This window comes from Chrysochloris asiatica, unplaced genomic scaffold (assembly GCF_000296735.1).
Source record: "Chrysochloris asiatica unplaced genomic scaffold, ChrAsi1.0 scaffold00034, whole genome shotgun sequence".
NCBI lineage: Eukaryota > Metazoa > Chordata > Mammalia > Afrosoricida > Chrysochloridae > Chrysochloris > Chrysochloris asiatica.
This window is the reverse complement of record NW_006408552.1, coordinates 13,876,947-13,903,962: the sequence shown is the minus strand read 5'-3', so window position 1 is coordinate 13,903,962 and position 27,016 is coordinate 13,876,947. Positions and strand designations below refer to the sequence as shown.

Genomic DNA, 27,016 nt, shown 5'->3' with positions numbered 1-27,016 from the left:
GGTGGTGGTGGTGGTGGTGAAGTGCCATAGAATAGAGCTTCAGACCAGTACTTCCAAGTGATTCTGATGATGGTGGAAACTGAGCTCGACTCCACGATTGAAATAGAATACTTCATGGTGAGGATGCCAGAGAGCTGGCAAGCAGTCCTGGGCTTTTCAGTTTCATTTTGCAGGATAGGACTGGGGAAGAAGTTGTTCTTGACCACTGTGCTCAGTAAGGTTCACTACGGAAGTCCTGTGGTTTGTGTATGGTTGTCTGCATCACCGCCACCGCAGGAAGAGCATCAGTGGTGGCTTGGCAGGTGGTTGTCAGAGGGACTTCTAGAAACTTGAATCTAAAGGCTGTGAGTGCAAAGACAAAGTTGTTAAGTGCTGTCAAGTCGATTCCGACTCATAGCGACCCGGTTTTGGGTTCCTTAAGCTTTAAATCTTTGCAGGAGCTGCTCTTTAAAAATGTGGTAAGACTGTTTTATTAGCTGATTGCTGATTTTATCCCTAATCTTTGTACTCGCCTCCTGGCAGGAAGACCATCACTCTGATTTCATCATGTTGATATTGTTCAGTATCCTCTAGTGGGTTCCACCTCATAGTGACCCTGTATAGAGTTTCCAAGGAGTGACTGGTGGGTTTGAACCACTGACCTTGGGTAATAGTAGTATAGTGCATATCCTACAGTACCTAATTTCATCATAGTCCCTTAATTCTCATTGGTAGCATTCCTCTGATCTGGCTCTCAGTGTTGTTGATAATACATGACTGAGGATTGGCAGGTCTAACCTACCAGCAGCGCTGTGTGAGAACCAGGAAGCAGTCCGCTTCTGTAAAGCTGTTGGCCTTGGAACCCTATGGGGCAGTTCTCCTCTGTCCTACATGCTCCCGAATCAGCTCTATGGCAGTACAGTTTTTTGGGTTTGTATGATCATATTAGTTCATTAGTTCTTAGGAACTCATCTTAATTTAACAGTTTAGATCACCAGGTTTTACAGTGTTAAAAAAATCTATACCTGTGTACAGATTTACCACTTAGTGATTTCCCCAGGACCACTGATCAAGCCGTGTCTTAACCACTGTATCAATGCCCGTCACCTGGCCAAAAGAACAAGAAAAGAAAGTTAGTACCCTACTCACTGCCACTGAGATGATTCCGACTCATAGCAACCCTGGGCAGGGCTTCTGAGGCTGTACATCTTTATGGGAACAGAAAGACTCAGTTTTCTCCCACAGAGCAGCTGATGAGTTTGAACTGCTGACCTTGTGATTAGCATTCCAGCATCTATCCTACAGTACCATCAGTACTTCCTAAGGTAAACTTTATGAATATAAGAAACCAATTTATATTAGGATTTGGTAGCCAAAAGTAAGTAGTTTTGAGTTAAAACATCAAATTTTTCTGCAACAGATAATTTGTTAGTGACAGAAACATGGTGAGGTTTTCTAGACACAATTCATAAGCTTCCATAGGAGGAGTTGTGGTAATGTCATGGACAGTCTTGCTTAAAGAAAAATGCAGAATAGATATTTATAGCAATAAATCAGGAAATTAGAAAAAAAAATTTGGTAGATTGGAGTCTGCTACATAATTAGATTAAATATTTTCTAATCTTCAAGTTATAGTAAATAGCTTTGAGATAACACCTGTTTTCATCTTAATGTCAGTATGTATAGTAATCATCCATTTGTCATTGATTCTAAGATGCAATTAGTCCTTATTTTAACATTTTTGAAATCAAAATGCATTTTACAATTGATATCTTAGATTTTACTAAGTATGAATTTCTTAAGCATACAATATTATAATTACAGTTTTTTGTTTTAGTGGTTATATTAGGGTTTATAATGTTTGTTGTTGTTGTTAAGTGCCATCAAATCAGTTCCAAATCATAGTGACCCTGTACAGTGTTTCCAAGGAGCGGCTGGTGGGTTTGAACTGCTGACCTTGCGATTCAAACTGACCGTGTAATTAAGTGCGTGTTCTAAAATGCCACACCTTTAATTCATCACATTCTATCTTCAAATATCTCTGCCACTTCACATATAGGAAAAGAGCTTTATAAACCATATACTTTGAATTTTTCTTCCCAGCTATGTTTGACTTTTGCATATGTTTTTAACCCAACACACATTTATTGTTTTTGTCTTAAATAATAACATAAATCTTTTAAAGAGAAATTGACTCACAGTGGTGGTAAGTGCTGTCAGGCTGGCTCTAGGAACTGTGGGGTTGGTGCAACAGAACCTTCTTTTCCCCAGTCCTGTGCAAGCTGAGTATTATCCCCCTAATCCTTTTTCTGTGGTTCTTTCCTTGGCTGAGTAGTTTCCCACCACACTTAGACTGATCAGAATTCTATTGGAAATTTGATGGGGATCCCCACAGGTTTGTAGAACTCTTCCCTCTGTACTCTGTCTTACAAACTTTAGCTGCCTTGTCCTCTCCTAACTCCCAGCTCTGTGTCTTCAAGGGTTCAGGGAGATACAGGTTCTACCTTGACACCCCCTCCCTGATCTGCAGCCTAGAAACTCTCCCATGGCAGAAAGTGGGAGCAATAGTAGGACTCAGCTAGTTTGTTTTCTTTCTCTGAGGATCACAGTTCTTTGTTATTTCAGTGTTCAAAATAAACTATTCCCCCTTCCTAGAATAAGACTTAAGGGGAATACACAAGCAGACATGTGGTCTGACTGGTGACCACGTTGGTTACTGATAAGGGGAAATGAGGGAAAAACAGCAATGAAGCTGTGAGCTCAGTCCTACGACGTTTAATAGGTTCCTGTGAACCTGGGTGGAGACCTGGTTGGCTAGCAGTGTGGCAAGACCTGGGGACTCCTGGGCCCAGAGTCAGTGACATAGCCACAGAAGACTAGAGTGGAGAGTGAAGTGTCCAGCTGATAAGAAGTGAGGGGAAAAAAAAAGAAGTGAGGGGATATGCACAAAAACACCTACACCTGGCTTCAATGACTGGATGATCAGAACTCAACTAGAAGAAGAAAGAAGAGGAAGAAAAGACTAATCTGATACAATTAGATGAACTTGACCTACACCTATGGATGCAGTAGCTCAAAAGAGGGAACAAACATTTGCAACGAGGATCATTCCCACCCCCTTGGTACACAAGGTAGACAGGGATGGGCAACTTGGATGTTGGCTACCCAAAATGGGGGGGGCTACAAAGGCAAGAAGTGACTGGCTTACAAGCTTTCAAGAGGGAGCCTAGATCCAGAGGGTGCAGAGGAAGGTAGAATCTCCACTGAGTAGTATCCAATCTGTCTGGGTGGGGCTGATGAAAGGAGATGGGGATAGGACTCTTACAGTACAATAGCGAATAATTGTTATCATGTCTGACTGTGAGGGTTGGAAATGTAAAGGTAGACATTTTGTAGCAAAAGGAGGGGAGTGGTTGACTTTGCAGTCTAGGAGCGGAGGTCCCTGGGACCATCAAGGGAGAAGAGTGGAGTGCGGGACCCTACCCAGAGAAACAGTGACTCCAGAGATGGAGGCAGAGACGATGACTTGGAGAGATGGAGTGGCTGGGGACTCTAGATCCAGAGAGGGAGAGGGTCTGTGTGCTGACAACCGTGGGGCAGGCTTTCAGGGTGTACCCTTTGGTTGTTAGATGATGCATGGAGGGGATTGTAACCATGACAATGAAATGATATATGATAGGATGAATGTAAAGCTAATGTTCTCCCATGTAAACTATCACATAATTTACAATAAAACATTTAACAACAACAAAGTGGTGTCAGAGAAAGCCAACTGAAAAAAAATAAACTATTAGACTCCGTGGGAGAAAAAGTCAATCATGTGTTGTATCATCTTAGAAACAAAAGGTGGTTGTTGTTAAGTGCCATTGAATCGTGACCCCATATAAGATTTCCAAGGAGCAGCTAGTGAATTTGAACCATCGACCTGTGGTTCAAAGCAAGCTTGCAGTCCAGCGCATTTTTCCATAGCACCACAAAAGTAGATAATGTTGCTAAGGGAATCCAAGCCTTGTTTTGCCTTCACTGGGTGGAGCAAGTCATGTTAATCAAGGACACCTCTGTTGAGTGCTCCTTCCCATCCTATTTACAGCGTGGCTCCTGTGTGGTTGAACTGGGCTGTGTCATGTTATTTCAAATGCGGAGAGATACTGATAGGACTTCACTAATGGCTGGTGTAACAACTAAAAATGTTGGTGTTCACTGTAAATTCTGGGTGTCAAAAGAAAATATAGGACAGTAAGACATGTAAATGACAAGTTGTTCAACTACTGATCCAGAAATACCATATATTTCTTCTCCTTTTTATTTATTTATTTTTTTATGAGCATTCCATGATTTCCAGAATGTGCCAAATACCTTAAAATACATTTCTGCAAGAGATGTCACCAGCTACTTAATACCAGAGACTGTTTTCTTATTTCTTTGTTTTACTTTTATTATGAAAACTTGCAAATGCTCAATAAGTGATTTTTAATACCTATGTATTAAATGTTCAATAAGTGATTTTTAATACCAGATGGAACACATAGAAATCAGCTGGGCCAGTTAAACTCAGGCAAAGAGGTCAGCTCAGAAAGTTATGATGATTTTTTGGGGTCCCAAAGGGGTCATCTTGATAGATTTTTTTAAAGGATGCAAGATGATCCAGGAGGCTTATTAGGAAGAAACTTTAAGAAAATGGAAAACTGCATTGGTGAGAAAAATGCCAGGAGAGTTGTGCTGAGGAATTTTTCCCAGTGTGATAATGTCTACTCATTTGTCCAGAGTATGAGAATCTCATTGGGAAACCTTATCCCATTTGCCCTACAGCCGTGATTTTACCCCCTCAGACTGCCTTTTGTCCCCATATGCAAAGGACAGTGAGGATGCCAAAACTGTGGTTTTGACATGGTTTACGTCAAAGAGTACAAGATTCTCCGTTAGATGGAAACACACTGCCCTCAGACATGTATAAACCTGGATGGAGGCTGTGTCAAGAAGCAGCAGCTTCATATTTCGGTGTTTTTGTTTAATAACAGTTTCTATGATTTTGTAGCAATATTTTTTTACTTACTTCATTATGTACTAGGTAGTATCAAAAAATTCATGGAAAAATTCTACTGTCTTCTAATTAATTTTTTCATGAACTTTTTGAAGCTCCCTTGTATGTTCTCAAGCATATATTGATAGGGTTGACTGTAAGCACTGTAAAAGATAGGTGGTGCTTGCTATGAGTCAGAACCAACTCAACAGCCCTTAACAACAACAACAGCAACATAAAACTTGCCACATAAGAGTAGAAGTTCTTCTGCCTTTTTTTTTTTTTGCTGTACTTACAATCCTTGCTGGCACTATGTGTTAGACGTTAGACTCAAACCTACCAGTTGCTCAGTGGGAGAAAGATGAGACTGTCTACTCCCATAAAGATTTTTTTTTCTTTCCCATAAAGACTTAAAGCCTTGGAAACCCTATATAGGGTCAGTACGAGTCAGAATCAACTCACTGGCAGTTGTTGATATTGTTAGTGCCATCAAGTTGGTTCCCACTCACAGCGACCCTGTGTAGGACTACCAGGTCTGTAAAGCCGGAAATCATCAGACAATATTATTAATATCACATACAAGTCAAATTTTGTTCAAGATAATTAAAAAACAACTTCAACAGGGAACTGCTGGCAGTTCAAGATGGATTTAGAAAAGGTCATGAAACGAGGCATCATTGTTGATGTCAGATAGATCTTGGCTCCTCCGAAGCAACAGGAGGTCCAGGTTGAGGGGGCTGTGGTTCCAGGTTGGGGGTTGAGGCTGTAAATCTTTGCAGGAGCAGAAAGCCTCATCTTTCTTCCACAGAGTGGCTGGTGGGCTTGAACTACTGGCCTTGTGATTTGCAGTCCAGTATTTATCATACAGAACTTCCAGGCTCAATGGCAGTAGGTGTGGTTTATACTTAGTTACAATTTCATGATTCAAATGAAGACATACATAGGGTGAGGTCTGGGATGGTCCCCAGTGGGAAGCTTCCATGTCCCCAACACAGACGTGCTGCCCTCCCGTATTTATCTGCATCTTTGCTCCTGTCAGCTTTTATCACCGCTGTTTATGAGGCGCCTGTGTTGATTGGTCAATATACTCGTTCAGTCATTTTTTGATTGTTGTGTAGCTAGTTTTCTTTTTGGTAGACAGTTGGGTTATTTTCTATAAACAGTGCTGTTGTGAATGTCTTATTATACTTTGGTCTCTTCTGGCTTCTTTTCTTGGGGTAAGGAATCACTAAATTGTTTTTCAGAGCTCATCTCCAGCTCTATGGGCTATTCCCAAATTGTTCTCAAAAGTAGTTGCCGCTGTTTAATTTAATTTAATTTTTTTTCCTTTCAGTGCCTGAAGACCTGTCATTAGAAGAGAGAGAAGAACTTCTAGACATTCGTCGAAGGAAGAAGGAACTTATCGATGACATTGAGGTAAAAACATCTCTCTTAGCTCTGGCTTTGGGGTAAAAGAATAGATCGAGTCACTTCATGAAAATGGAAAAGAGCTGTCCAGGGTGTGCACACAGACCACACGGAGAGAGAAGATGAGAGACGTACGCATGGTGGTAACGCTTCTGTGGTTCCTCCTGGCCAACTCGAGGGTAGATAACAACACATGAAGGAGTCAGAGATGATGGTTATTGACTCGGGACTCCAGGGTCAACAAGACAGCCGCAACCTACAAACGTGTTGCTCTCCACACATGGGTCTAGGGCTCTGCTTTGTCTCCAGTGCTTCTAGCACCGGTAAGAATATCTGTGATGGTTTTGGCACTCCAGTACTTTTGTAAATGAATGAAGAAACATGTATGGAGCACCAGTGATACACCAACAACGTGCCTGCTAGATGGTAGGAGAACAAGGACAAATACAACAGAGATGACTGAGACACAGCCAAGCACGGTACTTTCCACGTCTATGCACACCACTGCAGAGGACGGGGCACAGGAGGCACGCGGCTGACATCAAGGAAGAGAGCCCACCGCCTCTGTGTTGGCACATCGGTGGAGGCTGCAGAAATGATTCAGAGGAGATGAGCTGTCTGCGCTGCTTCCGGCTGGGGTGGCGCTGGCCCGTGCTTTCCCCAGCAGCTCGTTGAATGAGAACGAGGAGTCACTTAGCCACGGGCTTTCCTTTGAGAAGCTCTCAGTCCTTGTCTGGCCAAAGTAAACGTGGCCTCCCAGGCCACCCACTGGAAGACTGAGCCTGTCTCAGACAATCATTCCATTCTAGGAGCTCCCGCATTAAGCCTGAGGTTTCTTGGCTCACAAAATAATAAGGTTCCGAATAAATAGTTCTTTGTGTGCTCAAAAGGTAATTTGTAGAACTTTTTCTTCTAGGGTTACCCTTAATTCTTAGAAAAATCAGATAACCCCGAATGGCTGCTTTGCTTCAACACCAGAAATAGCTTCTAAGACTCCTACTCCTGTATGGAGACCAGTAATAATGGGGCCCATGGACTCTGGTTTCACTGGAATCCCAGTCAAGCCCTGAGTAACCTACTTCATTTTGTAGCTGAGAATGTCAAGGCCCACAGAAGTTAGGAGACTTGTCAGAGTCCCTCAGCCTGAAAGTGGTGGAGCAACACTGAGGGGAAGGGGAATCTGTCCCCTCTGGAATTTCTGGCTCATCTGAGTGCCGTCCATCAGTTGTCATGAGTCATACTGACCCTGTCCATGATGCTTCATCTCAAATACAGTGATGGAAATCATCCCAAGACTGGGGATGAAATAGGTTGAGATCCCTTTAATTGTGTTTCAACTTCTCCCTGCCTTGCAATGCTGGGGAAAGCCAAGACCACATGTGGGGTGATGGTTAACAGCTGGAGTAAGACACAAAGGGCTCATTGCTCCCCTTGGGCTACTTTCGTCTTTTTACAGCTGTGATAGTCTCCCAGTGGCCAGTCTTGATTTTATACACAAATGCTCCGCTCTGCCCTCTCACTGTGAAACTCATGATGAAAGTATGAGTGGACCTCATTGTATCATGCTTTGCAGGAGCCGCCTTTTCACAAAGTGAAGGTTTGTGGCAGCCCTAGATCAAGTCCATCAGCACCATTTTCCCAGTGGCATGTGCTCACTTCATGTCTCTGGCCCGTGTTGATCAGTCTCAGATCGTTTCTGACTTTTTCATCATAGTACGTGTCATAGAAGATAGCAGAGTGTAAACCATCACCTGCACATCTGCCCTGGGAAACCAGAGCCCCTGTGAGACAGGCTTGGTTGCGGTGGTCTGGAGCCAACCCACTGTATCTGTGTGTGTGTCCAAACCGCTGGTGCCCTGATGAAACCTCAGGGAGCTGAGAGAGGGGCTTGCTCCTGGAGGGCTAGGATTCCTCCAGCTTCAGGAGGAAGGAGGCTAATACATACATTGTACTCCACCCTTCTGTTTTCTCTCTTGACAGCGGCTAAAATACGAAATTGCGGAGGTGATGACAGAGATCGACAATCTGACGTCTGTAGAGGAGAGGTAGGCACCTATATGTACACCCTGGAGTTCTTCCCTCTCTTCTCCCCAGCCCACCCTCCAGCTGCTTCCCAGACTGTGGGGCCTGTAGCCAGGGCTATAGAGGGGTGGTGGCACTGGGCCCCTGCGAGCCCTCTGATCCTCTCCTTTCCTCTCTGCTCACAGGCTTTCCTGCTCTTTCTCACCCTCTGCCTGTTCTTCACCAGCTCCCTTCGTAGGTTCTAGAATAAGCACTAGTACATCAGCATTCACTGTGGGTTGGAGGCACTTCTGTATAATAAGGAACTGACCTGTTTTTCATCTTTAGCTTTGTCGGAAAGAGTGATTTCAATTTATCAAATGTCTGCACCAGGGGGTGTGGGGCGGCCTCCTCAAGGAGGGCTGGGCTTGTCTTCCGCTGGACAGTGATGAGGGGAAACCCGCTGAGGGAGTGAGACCAGCTTTGAGGAAACATCCACAAGTGATTTTCTCTTGTCTTTCAAATGAATAGCAAAACTACGCAGAGGAACAAGCAGATCGCCATGGGGAGGAAGAAATTCAACATGGACCCCAAGAAGGTGAGTGCACTTTCTGAGTGCTCTGCCATGGGTGGATGGAGGAGTGCTTCTAATAACCATCAAGAGGTGCTGTTGCCTCATCAAAAAACAGAAAAGTGATGTATAACTTCTGTCATGATGAGTGTGTAGGGACCCTGGTGGCGCAGTGGTTAAGAGCTTGATGATTCACCTTAAGATTGGTGGTTTGAACCCCCCAGTGGCTCTGTGGGAAGAAGACCTGACTGTGTGTTTCCATAAAGATGACAGCCTAGGAAGCCCGATACAGCAGTGCTGCTGTGTCATCTGGGGTCACCGTGAGGCAGAGTCAACTCTGCGTCAGTGGTAACTGCTGAAGGAGCTGGCCACACCGTGCGTGGTGTGGTGCTCTCGGGTCTGTCTGCCTGTGTGTCCATCTCCTGGGCTCAGGCCTTCTCCCAGTCGTACAGCTCTCATCACTTTGGGCTTGTTAATTTTTTTTAAAAAGAAGGCTTACAGTGATGTCCCCCTGGCCATTCTTTATTTTTTACTGTGTTTTAGGTAACTGTTTGCACAGCACATTCAATTCCCATTGAACAATCTCTGTGCTTATCTGTGTGTTGACACTGACGTTCACGTTGTGCTCTGATGGTTTTGCTTCCATTCATCTATCTTCCTTGTCCCTCCTTACCTTTCCAGCTTCGCTTCAGGGTCCATGCGAGCATTGAAAGGCACAAGATGATGCGGCTTAGTTTCTGAACCAGTCTGTTGTTTGGCCCCTGGCTTTGCCTCTGTTTTCTTAAGGCCTCTGACTCCACATTCTCCCCACCTTCACTTGGGGTGTGACTCTGTCTCTGCCTTGTGGCTTCTGTGCACAGAAGAGATAACACTGTTCTGACTCCAGCTGGCTCGTTTTGGGGGAGAGTTGGCTGCTTGGGCAGGTCATATGCATGCAGAACTCACAGGAGCCTCACTGGGGGCTCCCACAGCTCCGCTAACTCTGTGAGCCTCAGACAAGCCAGACCTTGAGCTGGCAGGATAGTCCAGGCCTGAGTTCTACAGGTCCCAGCACTTAGCTTTTAACAGCAGAGAGGGTGGGCTAATGAGTCCCCCAGACCACCAGGACCCCCAGGTGAGGGGGAAGGAGAGCAGGGTTAGAGACTGCAAGAATCTCTGAGAGTGCCGGTCCCTGTGAGGATACTAGGAAAGTTGTGTGTGCAGATGGGAGGCTGTGCTGTTAGGGAAGACCAGCTGCTCCATCTTCATCAAAAGGGAGAAAGGCTGTCAGGTGCCTCCAAAACCGCTGGGGCAGCAGAAGGCTTAACCAGGCCAGTTATCACCCCAGTCATGAGCCAGGCTGCCCTCCCAAGGTGCCTATGTGTGCTGATCCCTTTGTCCTTCCAACCCTTTCTCCATGGCCTCTTAAAATTTCTGGAGCAGCCAATGCACCGTTTCCACCCACCACCAGTCTTGTGGGCCCTCACACCAAGAGCTCTGCAAGGGTCTGGCCTCTAACCTCTGACCTCTGACCTCTCACCTCTGCCAAGGATTTTAGATCACATTAAACTTCGTCTGAGTTCCCCTCCCTCACAGACCTCTGAGGGTCTGAGGGGATCCCTCCCCCTGTCACCTGTTAGACAGCTTGAAGAACATTCACAAAAGAATATACTCAAAGCCACAACTCAGAACAAGATACAATTAGAGAATTGTTCAGGGCACTTAGCCCTGACCCTCACTATTCGAGCACTAAAATTAGCCTGTACAACAACATGCTTTATAAATGGAATTGAAATATACTCTTACATATATTTTTTTAATTCGATATCATGAGATTTTTCTGTGTTCCTGAGTAGGGCAGCTGTTCATTGTGTTTTGCTACTGTATAATGTTCATCATATAAAAATACCAGGATGCATGTATGGACAGCTGGGTTGTTCCCAGTTTGGGGGAATTGTACATACAGCTGTTATGCACATTCGTAGATTTAAAAAAGACTCTGCAGATGAAACATTGAATGTGAGGAAGCCCTGGTCTTGGGCCCTGAGGGTGGTAAAAAGAAGAGCATCTCTGGATTTCTAGAAACATCCTCCTGACAAATAGATGACAGAAGTTTGTATTTCTCTCTGTTCATTTGAAGCAAAGGAAAGAGAGTCAGGAAATTATTGAGCAATTTCTGGTAAGCTGGGTATTTTTGTTTGTGTGTTTGTTTTTTGCTCAAGAGTACCATAGATGCTGTGGGAGGAAATGGAGTCTGTGGCTAACTTTCCCTTCGTCAACACCCATCTCCTTGTCCATGAGACCAGAAGAACTGGATTGTGCTCCATTACCATGACTGAACATTTTGTTCAAATATTCCATAGAAGAATCCTGATCAAAAAGAGGGGAAATAGGAAACAAAATTTCAAATTTTCGTCGACTCCAGACTTTCTGGAGCCATAGAAGTTGGCTGAACCCCTGAAACTATTGCCCCAAGATCATTTTTAAAGCTTAAACCAAAACTGGCCCTTGAAGTCATCTTAAAACTGAGCAGGAGTTTAGCATAGCTAGTTTAAAAGAAAAGGTGTACTTTGAGCATTCAGCTCTGTTAGGAACTATGTGAGGTGAAAGTGACAACAGCCACTCAGGAGATTTCACTGGGACCTTAGGGGCAGTGAGTTTGTAAGTGAGGGAGGAGCAACAACTCAGAATAAAGGAGGTTGAGGATGGTTGCACAACCCAAAGACTAAGATCCATGTCACTGAATTTTCCATGTAGAAATTATTGAATTGGTATATATTTTGCTGTGTATATTCTCAACAACAAAGTAAGTTTCTTCTACTCTCTTTCTAGCCTTGCCAACATGATTTTGAAACTAGCTTTTGTTGTTGTTAGGTGCCATCAAGTCGGCACCAACTCATAGCGACCCCATGCACAGCAGACCCAAACACTGCCCGATCCTGGGCCAGCCTCACTACTGTTGACACGCTTGAGTCCATCGATGCCGCCACCTGGCCAATCCATCTCGTTGGGGTCTTCCTCTTTTTCTCTGACCCTCCACCTTACCAAATATAATATCCTTCTCCAGTGACTGGTCCCTCCTGACAATATGTCTGAAGTATGAGAGACAAAGTTTGGCCATATTGGCCTCCAAGGAACACTCTGGCTGCACTTCATCCAACACAGATCTGTTGGTTCTTTTGGCAGCCCATGGCACTTTCAATATTCTCCAATACCATAACTCAAAAGCATCAATTCTTCTACGGTCTTCCTTATTCACTGTTCAGCTTTCACATGCATATGAAGTTATTGAAAACACCATGGCTTGAGTCAGGCACACTTTAGTCCTCAAGCTGACATCTTTGCTCTTCAACACTTTCAAAAGGTCTTGTGCAGCAGATTTACCTAATGCAATACGTCGTTTGATTTCTTGACTGCTGCTTCCGTGAGTGTTGATAGTTGATCCAAGAAGAATGAAGTCCTTGACAACTTCAGTCTTTTCTCCGTTGATAAGAATGTTGTTTATTGGTCCAGTGGTGAGGATTTTTGTTTTCTTTACCTTGAGATGTAATCCATACTGAAGACTGTGCTCTTTGATCTTCATCAGTAAATGTTTTAAGTCCTCTTCACTTGAAACCAGCTTAGAGGTTGCTAAGTAACTGTACTGTTTTTTTCTATCTCCAGGACTTCTCATGAAGTCCCCAGAGCACCTTTCGTCCAGAGATTCCAACTGTGCTCTGTAGGTCCTTAAAGTGGGCCTGCATTCTGATCAGTGGTCAGTGTATCAGATAACTGTGCTCGGCCACAGCTAACAGAAAATCCAGCTAAAGATCACTTAGGAGGGTTCTTTGCTTTGCTCTCACAAATGGTAGAGCGGTAGGTGGCTGCCAGTGCTGTTGAGTGACTCCCAGGTGGTAGGACCCTGGCCTCTGTGTTTATCTTAGCCTTCCCCTCGTGAGCTCTCTGTGGCACTTTCTGTTGTACCTGTGTCTCAGGCAGCATGGAGGAGGGGGAGCAGTGTTAAACTGTCTGTGTCAAAGCCTTACCAGGTGTGCCCTCCAGCTGCCTTGAGGTCTCTTTCTCCAGATCTGTGTCGACAAAGCCATTTCTAGCTGCAAAAGAAGTAAGGAAAGTGGTCACTCAGGAAAAGATTGCAAGGGACCAAGAGGGCTGGGTATTGGTAGGTCTCTGACAATGCTGAGCACATACAATTTGTTTCTGTCAACACAAGATGAATCTTTTTCCTAAACTTGGAAATTTTGCTTTTGGTTCTTTTGCTTTTATAATCTCTAATACCCACTGACAGTGCTTTGTTCCGTAGCTCATGGTTTTGTCTTTCAACCTGTGAAATGGCCAGGAGGAATAACATTGTTTCCTTTGATGGGTTAAGTGTAGTGTGGTGCTGTACACACCAGCTCTCTGGTGTGGCTTCAGCTGTACCCACACCAGCAAGAGCCATGCACTCGGTGTATTTCTGTGTTTGGAAAATGACTTTGTGTGTCCCTCCTAATGTCCTCTCTTGCCCTCTTCTTCAGGGAATTCAGTTCTTAATCGAAAACGACTTGCTGCAGAGCTCCCCCGAGGATGTCGCCCAGTTCCTTTATAAAGGAGAGGGCCTGAACAAGACCGTCATCGGGGACTACCTGGGCGAAAGGTAAGTGGATGAGAACAAGCAGCCTTGTCCCGCCTCCTGGCCCAGGCCTGGCCCAGTCACTCTGCCCTGGGCTGAAAGGGCGCACGTGTGGCTCCTCAATATGAGGGACCCCAGTGCTAAGCACATTCTCTCCATGTTCTCATGAGGAGAGAGGTGTTGAGGTGCCAGAGACCCCTGGCCACTGGGAAAGTGTCTTAATCTTCTGGTGTTTTACCCCAAAGCCACCAGGTTTCTTCCTGGTTTTCGTTCCCATTGGCTGGGGGGTGACTAAAGGGGAAGTTGTTGTTCCTGTTGTAAATGGACATCAGTGGTTCCTCCCTCGCCACTGAAAGGTGAGGGTGGCCATTCAGAGGCAGCACCTCCCATGAGCAAGTGTTTTCAACAAAGCCCATCAGTTGCTCAGTAAGAATAGCTTCTGTTTATAGCTTTTTATTAAAAATACGTGATTGAAGTGAAAAGTGAAATACTTCCCGACTTTTTCTTTGAGGCCAATGATACCTGACACTAATACCAGACAAAGAAAAAGCAGACTAACGTCTTCTGTGAATCTATATGCAGAAGTCATCAACAAAATCTTTAACACATCAAATCCAGCATTGGATAAAAAGGATTATGCACCATGACCTAATGGAATTTCTCCAAGGAATGCAAGTGTGTTTCAAGATCCCAAACTCAATGTAATACATCCTACCAATAAAGGATAAAAATTGCATGAGCATCTCAGACGAAGAAAAAGCATTTGACAAAATTCAGCACCCTTCATGATAACACTCAATCTAAGAATAGAGGGAGTTTACTTGACTGATAAAAGGTATCTATGAAAACCCATACTGACATCATACTTTTATGAACGACTGCATTGTTGTTGTTAGGTGCCATCAAGTTGGTTCGGACTCATAATAACTCTGTACAACAGAATAAGTCACTGCCCTGACCTGCATCATCCTCACAATTGTTTTGCTCTCTGAGCCCATAGTTGAAACCATTATGTCAGTCCAGCTCATTAAAGGGATTCCTCTTTTTTCTGACCCTCCACTTCATTAAGCATAGTGTCCTTTTCCAGGGACTCGTCCCCCTGATACGTGTCCAAAGGACATGAGACCCATCCTCATTTCGAAGGAGCATTCTGGCTGTCGTTCTAAGACAGATTTGTTTCTTCTTCTGGCAGTCCGTGGTACTTTAGGTGTTCTCTGCCAACACCATAATTCAAATGCATTGATTCTTCTCCAGTCTTTCTTATTCAACTTCCATGCAGACGAGGCAATTGAAAATACCCTGGCTTGGGTCAGGTGTTCCTTATTCCTCAAAAAGATCTCTTAGATGTTCTTTAACACTTTAAAAAAGTCTTTTGCAGCAAATTTGCCCAATGCAATAAATACATTGTTAGATTTCTTGGCTGCTGCTTCAATGAGCATTGATTATGGATCCTTTCCCCCCAAATATGAACGAGATAAGGATGTCTGCTCTTGGCTCTTCTTTTCAACATGGTACTGGGAGTTCTGGCCAGGGTAATTAGACAAGAAAGTGAAATTAAAGGCATTCAGTTTTAGAATGGAAGAAGTAAAACTATTTTTATTTGCAGGTGACATTCTCCGGTATATAAAAAATTCTAAGGTACCCATAAACTACTAGAGCTAATAAACTAGTGCAATAAGGGTGCTATGTACAAGATCATGATAGAATGGGAACAAAATGTGGAACAGCATTCACATCACTCAAATTCTTCAAAAGCCCAGACTTACTGCAACAGTTGAGACTAGAGGACTCCCCAAGATTATCACCAAAACAATTCTATGAGATCATCTCCTTTAAAAACTCATCTACTAATATATGCGACCAACCAGTCACCACTGTCTCTAAAGCAAAGGGGATAAGGCCAAGGGGGCAGGGAAATTGGATTACTGGAAATGGAACAACCAGACAGAAATTGTGAGCAAGTTAACACACTTTGAAATGTAACCTATGTCACTGAACAATTGTTAAATGGAAACCTAATTTGCTATGTAAAATTTCACCAAAAACTCAATAAAATAATTAACTAAAAAACAAAAATGCACACACACCCAGAAGCAAAAAGTTCAGTTTTACTTCCATACACTAGCAATGAGCAAACTGAAAAGCAAATTAAAGGTACAGTTACATTTTTACATTACTATCAAAAGGAATAAAATATTTAGGACTATACTCAATCAAAAAACTGTTAGCCCTGTACCCTGAAAACTACAAAACGCTGTTGAAGGTAACGGCAGAAGAGCTAAATAAATGGAGAGTTATCCCATGTTCATAGATCAGAAGACTTAATATTGCTAAGTTAGCGCCACTCCCCAAACCCATCTACAGATCCTGCATAGTCCCTATCAGAATGCCAGCTGGCTTGAGGTTCCCTGACCAGTAAGTCTGGAACAGTTTTTAGTTAAAACCACATTGTTTCTGTAGCATCAGTTTACTCTTTGTTTTCACCTGTACAATTTTGTTTGTGTAAAATTTTAGACTTCTTTTACATTCTCATGTTAAGTTTTCATATGCTAGTGTATTCTTTCTTTCCCAGCCTTTTTTTTCTAAGCCCAGTACAGGCATACCGTGTTATATTGCTGGATATTTTACACACTAAAGGTTTGTGGCCACCCAGTGTCAAGCACATATGTCGGTGCCATTTTCCCAGCAGCCTGTATGGCACTTCCTGTCTTGTGTCACACTTGGCCATTCTCAGAATGTTTCAGACTTTTTTATCATGCTATTGAACACTTCATAGACAACAAAACCCACTGCCATCTAGATGGTTTTGACTCACAATGACCCAGTATAGTGTTTCTGAAGCTGTAAATACTTAACAGGAACACAAATCATCTTTCTCCCTTGGAGCAGCCGGTGGATTCGAACTTCCGACCTTGCGTTTTAACAGTCCAGTGTTTCTCCCACAGTGCCATTGGAGCTCCTTTAATCGATGGCAGTAGAGTGTAAACATCTTCTTTATGTGCATTGGAATCCAAAATAATTGCTTTGCTTTGCTTTTTGTGTGACATTTGCAATATGGCAGTGGTATCAAACCGAACCCATGTCTGTGTTATGGTTTGTGACCTTGGGTGTGTACATTATTAGCTCCCTGAGCTCCCAAATCCCCCGAGAAGAACACCTACTTGGTGGATTGGCTTCAAGGTAAAGAGAATGTTGCAGTGCTGAGAACCAGGATGGTGCCTAGAACTGAGCACCTGTTGCATAAATCTGAGCAGCGTCTTCATTCTGCACGGCTCTCACAACTTGCTTCCTTCCTTCCCTAGGGATGATTTTAATATTAAAGTGCTTCAAGCTTTTGTTGAACTCCATGAGTTTGCCGATCTCAACCTCGTACAAGCCTTAAGGTAAGTCTCTCCTGGCATGTATCAGGTTGAAGAAAGATGGGGAAGTGAGAGAGTTTGTATGTATGGAGAAGCCTTTGCTCCCAGTAACTCAGGAAGGACGTGTTATCTGCAAACGCTGGGATTCCTTATGAAGACACCACGAGTGCACAGTAGCCTCGATGGAAGTTGCTCTCTCTCCTGACAGTGACCAGCATCGGGCGCTGCACCTCGGCCATGTTTGGTGTCTGAATACACTTGGCAGTGGGGTCTCATGCTTTTCCCACATCTGCTGATTGCTCTGCAGTCGGAGCTCAGCCAGGCGATGACCCATTTCCCACCAGATGTGGCCTCCAGTGCTGCCGGCATGGGGGCCATCAGAGAGGAGGGCTCTGCCTTGCCCTGGGTGTCCAGGAGAGCCAGTTGTCCCCACATGTCACCCCAGGGGTGGGCTTTGTGGGTCAGCTCCAACACTTTACTGAGTGCAGTCCCAGTGCGGCTGTCCAGGTGAGCCTGACCCCCAGAGCAGAGAGCCCACTACTTCCAGAGGCACCCTCTGGTCGCTCTCCCCTTTCCTGTGTGACTGTCCTGGCCCTTGGTCTGGTGGATGTCATCGGGGCAGGGGCCGCTTGACCCTGTGCTCACTGTCAGAGCTTCCCATGCCCTGGGAACAGAGCTCTCTAGCAGGCACAAAGCCAGCACATTGTTGTCCGTCTCACAGTCTAGACCTCCCCTCAACTCTTGGCTACTCCAGGGTGAGCCTCTTGGTCACATGACCTGCTTCCTCCTGGTTTCACTTCAGAGGCAGACTGGGCTGTTGGCATGTGTGCCTGTAGGACCCATGTGCCTGTATGCCTCTCCTCCAGGGGCCAAACCAGTGATCCGACAGTTAGCAACAGATCTGAATTTGGCAACCAAAGTTCCTTTTAGAGTTCGTTTTTGAAAAGCGTCATTCGCAGAAAGAAATGGGCAGGCCTGGGGTGCTTGTCTGGGTAGTGTCATTTGCACCTGGGGTGCTTGTCTGGGTAGTGTCAAAGGCCCGTCTTTGCAGGTGTCATCTCACTCCCTGTAGTTATGTGGTCCTAGGTCCAGAGCCACAGGAGAGTCTTCTACGGGTCTGGGGTGGGAGGTAGGTCTCTGTGCTGCATGGCCTGCCCTTGATGCCCACCAGCAGGGCACCCTGAGTGACTCAGCCCTCAGTCAGTGGACAGGGCTTAACTCTCACCTGCATGCACTGGGAGCTATGCTGACTCAGGCTGGGCAAGGAGGAGAGTGGACTGGGGGCAGGTCTGCTGGCTCTGGGGACACTGAGGCCAGCAGGGAGCATTGCAGTTAGTGGGGCCAGGCCAGGTGGGCAAGGGGAGAGGCACAGCACACTCTAAGCCTGGTGGGAGCCAGACCCCAGGGTATGAGTGGGGGGGTGAAGAGACACTGTTGGGAGGGCTCCTCTGAAGTTGCGGAGCACCCAGGGCTGAGGGGGCGTTGCTGGCTGAGCAGTAGTCTGCACCTGTGTGTGGCCGGAGTCCTCAGAGAGTGGGGGTGAGAAGATGCAGAACAAGGCACAGGTCAGCCCTGAGGGAGTGGGGGCCGGGCGGGACTATGTCTCCTCCTTCACCTGGTGGCTGCAGGATTGAGACTTTCAACCTGAGCTGTCACTGAGCCTGGTGGTCTTTCCTCAGCCCCAACCCATCTGCTAAGGCCACTAGGCAGTGCAGCCTCAGCTGGGGGCAGGGGGTAGGTGACAGTGAGGAGAGCTGCGTGTCAGTATGACTTGAGGCTGGGCCTCAGGAAGGTGGCTCGGGGGAGTGAGTTGGGGGAAGACCTCTGTGAGCAGAAAGGAGCCTAGAGGTTGGCACGGGGACACAGCTGTTATCTTTCTGGGCTAGACCTAATCGAGGAGACTTGAGACAGGTGCTTGCCTGGTGGTTGGTAAGGAGACGGACACATAGTTCCCCAGTGAGGTGGGCTCTGGGATGGAGGGTGTGGTCACTGGTCTGTGTGGATGGCCAGCTGAGCAGGGAAAGTGACCGCAGCAGAGGAGGACCAAGCTGCTCAGACCCTCAGGCTGACATGCCAGGTTTTGAGTCACTGATGGAAAAGAAAGGTATTGAGCCTCATTCCTTCCTGGCTCTGGGTGCTGGAGCAGGTCACAGGGGGAAGGGGGGGTGAGGAGGAGGGTGCAGGCCGCACGGGCTGAGGAAGCGGGGTCTGTGGGGATGCACTGTCAACTGACATGTCGTTGGACTGCTGCGGGCTTGATTCCTCTGCAGGCAGTTCCTGTGGAGCTTTCGGCTTCCCGGGGAGGCTCAGAAAATCGACCGCATGATGGAGGCCTTCGCTTCCCGCTACTGCCTTTGCAACCCTGGGGTCTTCCAGTCAACAGGTTAGTCCGGCACACGGCCTCCCTCTGCCCCTCAGACACACAGCCCAGGCTGTGGCCTCTAGAGGCTGCTGAGAGGCCCTGGCCTAGCACAGCCTGCTGTGGGCCCAGGCGGCCCATGGGGCTATCCACGGGGATGCTTCCGGACATAGAGATTCTAGACGATGTACGGGTCTGTCTACTTGCTGCCTCTGGGTGAGCTCAGCCCCTGGTGTCCCCCACTGTGCTCCAGATACCTGCTACGTGCTATCATTTGCCATCATCATGCTCAACACCAGCCTCCACAACCACAATGTGCGTGACAAACCCACGGCCGAGCGGTTCATCAGCATGAACCGTGGTATCAACGAGGGAGGGGATCTCCCCGAGGAGCTGCTGAGGGTGAGCGTCTGGGCTGCACTCCGTCCGGGTGGGAAGGTGGTATGGGGCCATGAGTCCCCACACCCACACTTGTCTGCCGTCCTCTCTGTCCCTGAACTTGTATTAGGATTGTCGCCTTGTGTCTAGAGCTCAGTGATGCCAGTGTTTTTTTTATGTTAAGGAATTCTTAGTCTCTGCTTTTCCAGCCCTGCTGGGTCTCCCGCTTCTCCTGTTGTGAGAGAGGACAAAAGAGCCAGCTTCCCCTGTGCACCCCAGCTTTGCTGCTGTTTTCCTCTCCTTACAGAATTTATATGAAAGTATTAAGAATGAGCCATTTAAGATCCCTGAGGATGACGGGAACGACCTGACCCACACGTTCTTCAACCCTGACCGGGAAGGCTGGCTCCTGAAGCTGGGTGAGTGCCTGGCACTTCACCTCATGGCCCAGGGTCACCCCGCCCCCCCTCAGCCCTCAGTATCCCCAAGTGGGCCGCAGGAGCGCAGCTGAGCACATGCGTGCTCTGGGTGGTGGACGCCCCCGAGAGTGCCTGCTCCTGAGTGTGGCCTTCCAGAACTGGGCGGACAGGCACACCTGCGGCACAGAAGCGGCCCAGCACACACTCAGTCCTGTCTAGAACAAGTCCAAGTCCGTTTTCTGTGCGTTTACCTCCAGAGACCTCTGTGGCCTTTCTCTCGGTTCGGCGTGGCTGTGATTTTGACGCGTGGTTTAAATGTGCCTTCTTGTTGTTTTCCTTCTGCCTGTGGCTCCCACCTTTCTGTTCTGTGACGGGCTGTCCCTGCTTGTCCTGCGTTAGGAGGTACGTACCCAGTGGCTTCCTGCCCCTGCCTCAGCTGCTCATTTCTCTCCTGGTCTCCTCTCCCTTTGCTAGCTTGTGTGACACTCGGGTTAACAGACACCATTCATGTGACCCTGTGGCCTTGACGTGCTGGGCTCAGCTTTGGGGTTCTGGTGAGCAGTGTGGTGATCCACAGGTCAAGGTCCAGGGAGGCCGTGATGCCCCGGAAGCTCCTGGCATGCTGTGCAGGGTCAGCTTCGATTCCCTGTGGTTCTGTAGGGCCTGCAACGCCGCGCCTCAGCGGTACCAGTCTCCTCCCTCATACATAGGCACTGGGCAGTGCCACCTGCCACCAGGAAGACAGCAGGTCCAAAGGGCTCCCTGGTCCTTCTTCTGGGCACTGCAGGGAGTTTTCCAGGATTATCGTGACTGTGGGGGTTGGGATTTTGGCCTAACCTCCATCAAAGCTTGTAAACTGGGATAACTGTTCACCAGACATTTCTGAAAGGAGGTAGTTTCTTGTAGCAAGAATTCTCGAGGTTTTGTTTTTTTCAGCAAGTAGAAGACGTAGCCAAGGTGGATTGTGAAGAGTGGGGCTTGTGAGTGGATGGGGCTGTTGTTCGGGTCCACCCCTGGCTCTTGCTTTCCTGACCCTACACCAGTGTGCCTGGTTTAGGAAAATCTCCTATTGCCTCGCAGCTGTGGGACTTGGAAGCTTTCCCATCTTAGCCAACCTGTGGTGCTGGAAGGGAAGGCAGGAGTACTGGCCCCCTCAGAGTATTAGCGCTTGCACAGGGTTAAAGGGAGTGGAGTTATATCTGCTAAGACCTTGCCCTCCAGCTAAGGAGTTCTGGTAGTACAGTGGGTTAATCATTGGGCTGCTGAGAGGTCAGCGGTTCCAATCCACCAGACACTCTGCAGGAGAAAGATGAGGCTGTCTGTAAAGATTTACAACCTGGCAAACCCTAGGGGGCAACTCTGCTCTGTGCTGGGCTGCCGGAGTCAGAACCAACTCTGTGGCTGTGGGTAGGGTGCCCTCTAGCGCCTGCATTGCAGGGGGCGCCCCCTGGTGGGCAGTGGCTATGGATGGGTCCCTATGGGAAGTGCTGAGGGGCTGGATTCTTTTTCTTTTTCCATAATTTATTATTCTGTTTCTGTTGAGAATATACACCGAGTTACCCATTTCTACATGTACATTCTACATGTCCAGTGACATCCCTTGAGTTTTGCAAACCATTCTCTCCTCCTTTTCTGAACTGCTCCTCTTTCAGTAACATGCACTCACTTGCCCACTGTTGTCTCACATAGTCAGCGTTGTAAAGCACAGTGTGGGGTTGACATTTTTATTAGCAACAACACCCGCAACAATGACCCAGGACACCAGCCACTGCAGAAACCTCTGCTGGCTAGGGGCCTCTGGGACGCAGGCTGCCCCGTTGTACCTTTGTTTTCCTGGATCTCTGACCCAGGCAGCCTCTGTCCTTGCTCAGGTCTGGTGAAACCTGGCGTGGTCACTGCATGGTAGGTCATCAGCATTGGCTGTGTCCCAGGCTCCTGCCTTCCCGGACCCTACAGCTCTCAGCACGCAGGGCATCCTGGTTGCTTTGAGGCCCCAGGTGTCATCATCCAGACTCAAGCTTGGTCCAGGCACAGCTGAGGGCCAGGGAAGCTGCAGGTCTTCCCAAAAGGTGGCAGTAACCCGGGCACCTGGTTACAGGAGGTCCAGACTTCCCTCGTGGTCCCTGGAGAGAATCCCCCAAGCCTAAGGCAGGTGCAGACTTAGAAACTAAAATGTCTAAGCATGCGCCCAAAGGGCAGGAGATCCCAAGTGTGACATTGAATTGCATCCTCAGTGATGTGGCTGTGACCAGTGACACTTTCACAATACCAGGGAGCCTAGCAGTGTGGATGATTGTGTCTCTTACATGGGGGGCGCTATAGTGTGCAGAGCCAGTGCGTAAGGATAAGGACCGTTGAATTTGGTGCTGGGACTGGCTTCTGTTGGCAGAGCACTGTGAGTGTGTGTGTGTCTGTGTAAGTAGTAAGTGTGTGTGGCTATGTAAAGGTGGGGTGTGTGTCTGTGTCTTTGAGAGTCAAGTGTGTGTGGGCAGTGTGTGAGTATGTGAAGGGACATGCATGTGGGTGCCGTATGTGAATGTGTGGGTGGATGGGTTTGTGCATGTGTGATACATGTGTGGTGCGTGGGGGTGGTCCTATGTGTGGTTGTGGTGTCTTGTTAAACTCAGCAGAAACACACCCATACAGCAGTGTGGTCTCTTCTCGTAGCGTAGTCCTGAGACTGGTTGACAGGATTCGCTGGGGCCTACGAGGCCACTCTGCTCCTGAGAGCAGGCTCCAGCTGTCAGGGTGTGAGGAGCAGAGAGACCTTCCTGGCCCTTCCAGTGATGAGCATGGGGTGAGCACCACAATCACCCCCTGATCCCACACCGTGACAAGAGCCCCCAGTAGAGACGGAGTACCAGCATTGACGTCCCCCAAGAACTTGGTAAAGGTGCTAGGAGGAGCAGCTGAGGTTCAGGGGAATCTTGCGGGGATTTAGAGTTTGGATTTTGTGCTGAGAGCCAGAAAGTCTTAGGGGCGCTTCCAGCAGGGTTTCTTTTTTTGCGAAAGATGACTCTAGTACTATGTAGGGGTGGGGGTGGGCCAGCAGGGGGCCCTTGTTGGGTCAGCACCCTGGGGGATGTGTGAGGGATGGAGTGATGCTGGAGGCAGCTGTAGGAAGAGCCTTGCATCTGGCTTCAGACTTTCTGGATCACAGGGGCTTGTACGGGCCAGCTTTGGAGAGATTGTGGATTTGGTTCCAGGCCACCACAGTAAAGCAGCTGTCACACATAGTGGCTCACATGGAGTGTCTGGTGTCCCTGCGCATCAGGAAGTTATACTGGCACTGTGCTGTTTTTATTAGGTGTGCGATAACAGGATGAAAATGTAAAACCACTGTGAGAATGACCGACTCGTGACACAGAGACACGAAGTGCGCACATGTTCGTAGGAGAAGTGGCGCTGACAGACTTAGCCCGCTCAGGGAATCCATACACCTGCCATGTGTCAACAGCGCAGTGAAGCCAGGTCTGCCTGTATCTGGAACCCACTAGCTGTGTCCTCATTTTCTCGTGGTCTCTAGGTGCCAAACACATGTTTCTGTCCACCTGTCCCTGGCAGACTTGAGGATACCACCCCCTGTGTGAAGCCTCAGCAGACTTGGGGAGGTGAAAGGCAAGGAAGGGCCAGCATGGGGTCAAGGGTGACCAGGAACACTGTTCTCAAGGCTGGGTCTCAAGGGGAGAGTGGACAGACCTGAAGGAGGTGAGCTGAGGACCCCAGCAAGTTGCTGAGAGCCCTGTGGGCTGCACCAGGCCAGGTGGAGGCGGGAGATTGAGATGGGCAGGCTCAGTGTGGGAGCTGTAGGAGGAGGCAGACTCAGGGAGGGTCCTGTCAGCCCAGTGTTCAGACCGATCCTCCCTGACGGCACACCAGTGTGCATCTTAGAGACACAAGCCCTACTATGGGGCTGATTTTCTTCCCTGTTCTAATGGGGGTGCAGACCCAGGGGAGACCAGGAGATAAGGGGAGTGCCTTAGTGGGATGCTGTCAGGGCCCACAAGTGACAAGGTAGACAGTGACCTCCAGCCGGCCCAGCTCAGCCCCAGTGCCAGACCTCAGAAGGACAAACCATTTGGTCTGTGAGGCAGGGCTGGCCTTCCCAGTGCCACAGAAATACAGGGAAGGGCAGCTGGGCTGCTCGGCACACACACCCAAAAAAGCTGGGGTTTCTCGTTTCTGTCTTCTCACCCTGGCTCTCAGCCAACTGAAGCCCCGTTAAGAGTCCTACCCAGGGCATCCCTTCATTTCATCATGTGACTAAAGAGCAAGCCGCCTCTAGTCCTGTCCCCTCAGCACCCTGTGTGACCTCATGAACACTCCTCCCCTCCCCTCCCTGCCCCTTCCTCTGGAGAGGCCTTGAGGACAGCCTCCTTCTGACAGCTTGGCACCCACCTGTACACTCTGATAATCTGGGAAGCACCCACAGGAGTATGGCACCCTTAGGCCAGGACAGTAACTCTCTCCCTCGTGCCTGCGGCTCCCTGGAATTTATTGCTCCCACAGCATCTTTTTCTCTTAAATAAAAGAAAAAGAAAACGTGTCAACTACAAAGGACAAGAAATCAGTCAGTTAGACCCTCTTACTGGTACAAGCTTTTTTTCCTTAGTGACAAGAGTCTCTAAGGAGCTGGATGAACGTGTGTTCTGGATCTTGTGATAAGATTAGTTCAATTTAAGAGTTCGCTGGGCTAGGGGTAATTGATTGTGATGAATGCCGAATCAGCCCCGATGATGCCGTGATGTGATAAGCACCGTGGTGTAATAGGATTAGGTCACAGCAGATCCGGGGTGAGTGGGTCATGACTATATCCCATGGTCGTCTCCATGCGGGGAAATTGAGCCCATTCATTAGGACTAACTCTGCGGGGAAGATCTGAAGATGACTCAATTGCAGGGAGTCTGAGGGTGCATGTGCAGGGGCCCCAGCAGTGCACTGTCACCTGCTTTCCAACTGGTGGCACAAGAGCAGCTGGCCTCAATGGCCAGGACTGAGACTGACTGTCAGAGGAAAGCTTAGAACCAAACCTGGTTCTTGGTGGCATTTCTGAACATTCCCTAAATTGTGTCACTCCCTGGGGCCCCCCCACCTGTGATGGTCCCTGGCGCTTAGCCTGTGATGTCACCTGACTCACAAGCCTCTTGTGCTTGCAGGAGGTCGCGTGAAGACCTGGAAGCGGCGCTGGTTCATCTTGACAGACAACTGCCTATACTACTTCGAGTACACGACGGTGAGTGAGCGAGCGAGCAGGTCCCACCTGGCCCATGGTGACCAGCCAGCGGCCTGAGGGGACCTGGATGTACCCTTTCTCTTGTAGGACAAGGAGCCCCGCGGAATTATCCCGCTGGAAAACCTCAGCATCCGAGAGGTGGAAGACCCTCGGAAACCTGTAAGATGACCTCCTCCTGCCCACTCCTCTGCACCCACTCGCCCTGAACCGGGGTGTGGACAGTCGTGGGTGATGTCCTCTCTCTCTTCCCTCCCCCAGAACTGTTTCGAGCTTTATAACCCGAGCCACAAGGGCCAGGTGATCAAAGCCTGCAAGACAGAAGCCGATGGGCGTGTGGTAGAAGGGAACCACGTGGTGTACCGGATCTCTGCCCCAAGCCCAGAGGAGAAGGAGGAGTGGATCAAGTCCATCAAGTGAGTGGGTGCTTGCTCGGCACAGAAGTTAGGGGAGGGGGAGTGTGCGCGTGCGCATGCCTGCTTGCCTGCCTGAGTCTCAGCTCTCAGCTCGGTAGGAAGGAATGAGCTCCCTTGTTTCCGGAAATTCTGAGGAGACAGCAGCTCTCTCTGGGTGTTGGCTGGGCTGGGCACGGTGTCTTACAGGCAGCCCCAGGTGCGGCCCTGACCTGCTCGCGTGCTTTTTCTCTCTTCACCAGAGCAAGTATCAGTAGGGACCCTTTCTATGACATGTTGGCGACAAGGAAGAGGAGGATTGCCAATAAGAAGTAAGAGCTTTCCTGACTCAGCAGGTAAAAGTACAAACCAAAACCCCACAGCAGACAGTGACTGAAGCGTCCTCCCTGTGACTTCTTGGACCGCACCACTGCCTGGGAGCATATCCCAGAAGGCAGTGGTTTCTGTGTGCTTACTGCTTCGCAAAAGAAGAGTGCTCCAGGGTCAGGGGTCAGTGAGCCAAGCTGCACAACTGTCGGAGGAAAGCCGTGCGTCAGGACTGTCCTCACTGGTGAGCGTTCCCGAAGTCTCCCTTCCTGCTGATGGTCACGTCAGAGTCCGAGCTGCTGTACCACACCGCAGGGCTCGTGACAGCTGGGCCGCACGCCAGCATGTCCGGAAGCCGCCATTTTATAGCAACGCAGGAAAGGAAAAGCTACCACTTTTTTATTCAGATTTTTTTCCTCAAATATATATGATTATAGCTTTTATATGCCTTTTTATATTCTGAAATTATAATGAAAGACATTTACTTTCTAACAGTAGTATTTTTAGAATGGCAGCTATAAATTTAATTCCTGGACACAGTATACACTGTGCGCTGAGAAAATATATATGCAGCACCCAACGAGGTCTGGGGAGAGGGCGGCGCAGGGACAAGCCCAGGGCCTTGAGGGTCCTTAGGACCAACCAGCACTGGAGGAGAGGGGGATGGCAGCAGAACAGCCCAGCTGTGACACTTTGCCCCCTAAATACCTGTTCTTTCAAATAACTTTCTGGGAAGCAAATCATTAAGTATAAACCATGTAAATGCTGTTTGGGGAGGGGGTTTTCTGCTGTAACTGCTGAACCCCAGCGACAGTGCTGTTTTGCTGGACACAGATTGTTTGAACCACACAAAACTGCTGGTGGGGTTGGTTTTGACCTCCAGGAACTATAGTTTTGTAGGGTTCAGCCACATGTGGGTCAGGCTGGCTTGTGACCACATTTTTCTTTTTAAAGCCCGTCAGCAAAACAAGCGCTTCATTTTACTG

General features: G+C 48.0%; 1 protein-coding gene across 1 annotated transcript; it reads left to right on the top strand.

Annotated features, from left to right (window-relative positions):
• CYTH3 (cytohesin 3) lies at positions 1–26,039 on the top strand. The gene is made up of 13 exons (XM_006859761.1): positions 1–16; positions 6,333–6,415; positions 8,387–8,451; positions 8,939–9,005; positions 13,472–13,590; positions 16,869–16,949; positions 19,196–19,308; positions 19,538–19,686; positions 19,970–20,081; positions 25,238–25,314; positions 25,402–25,473; positions 25,573–25,727; positions 25,967–26,039. The coding sequence occupies exons 3-13, from the start codon at positions 8,414–8,416 to the stop codon at positions 26,037–26,039; spliced, it is 1,056 nt and encodes a 351-aa protein (XP_006859823.1). The 5' UTR covers positions 1–16; positions 6,333–6,415; positions 8,387–8,413.
• Positions 26,040–27,016: the final 977 nt, after the last annotated feature.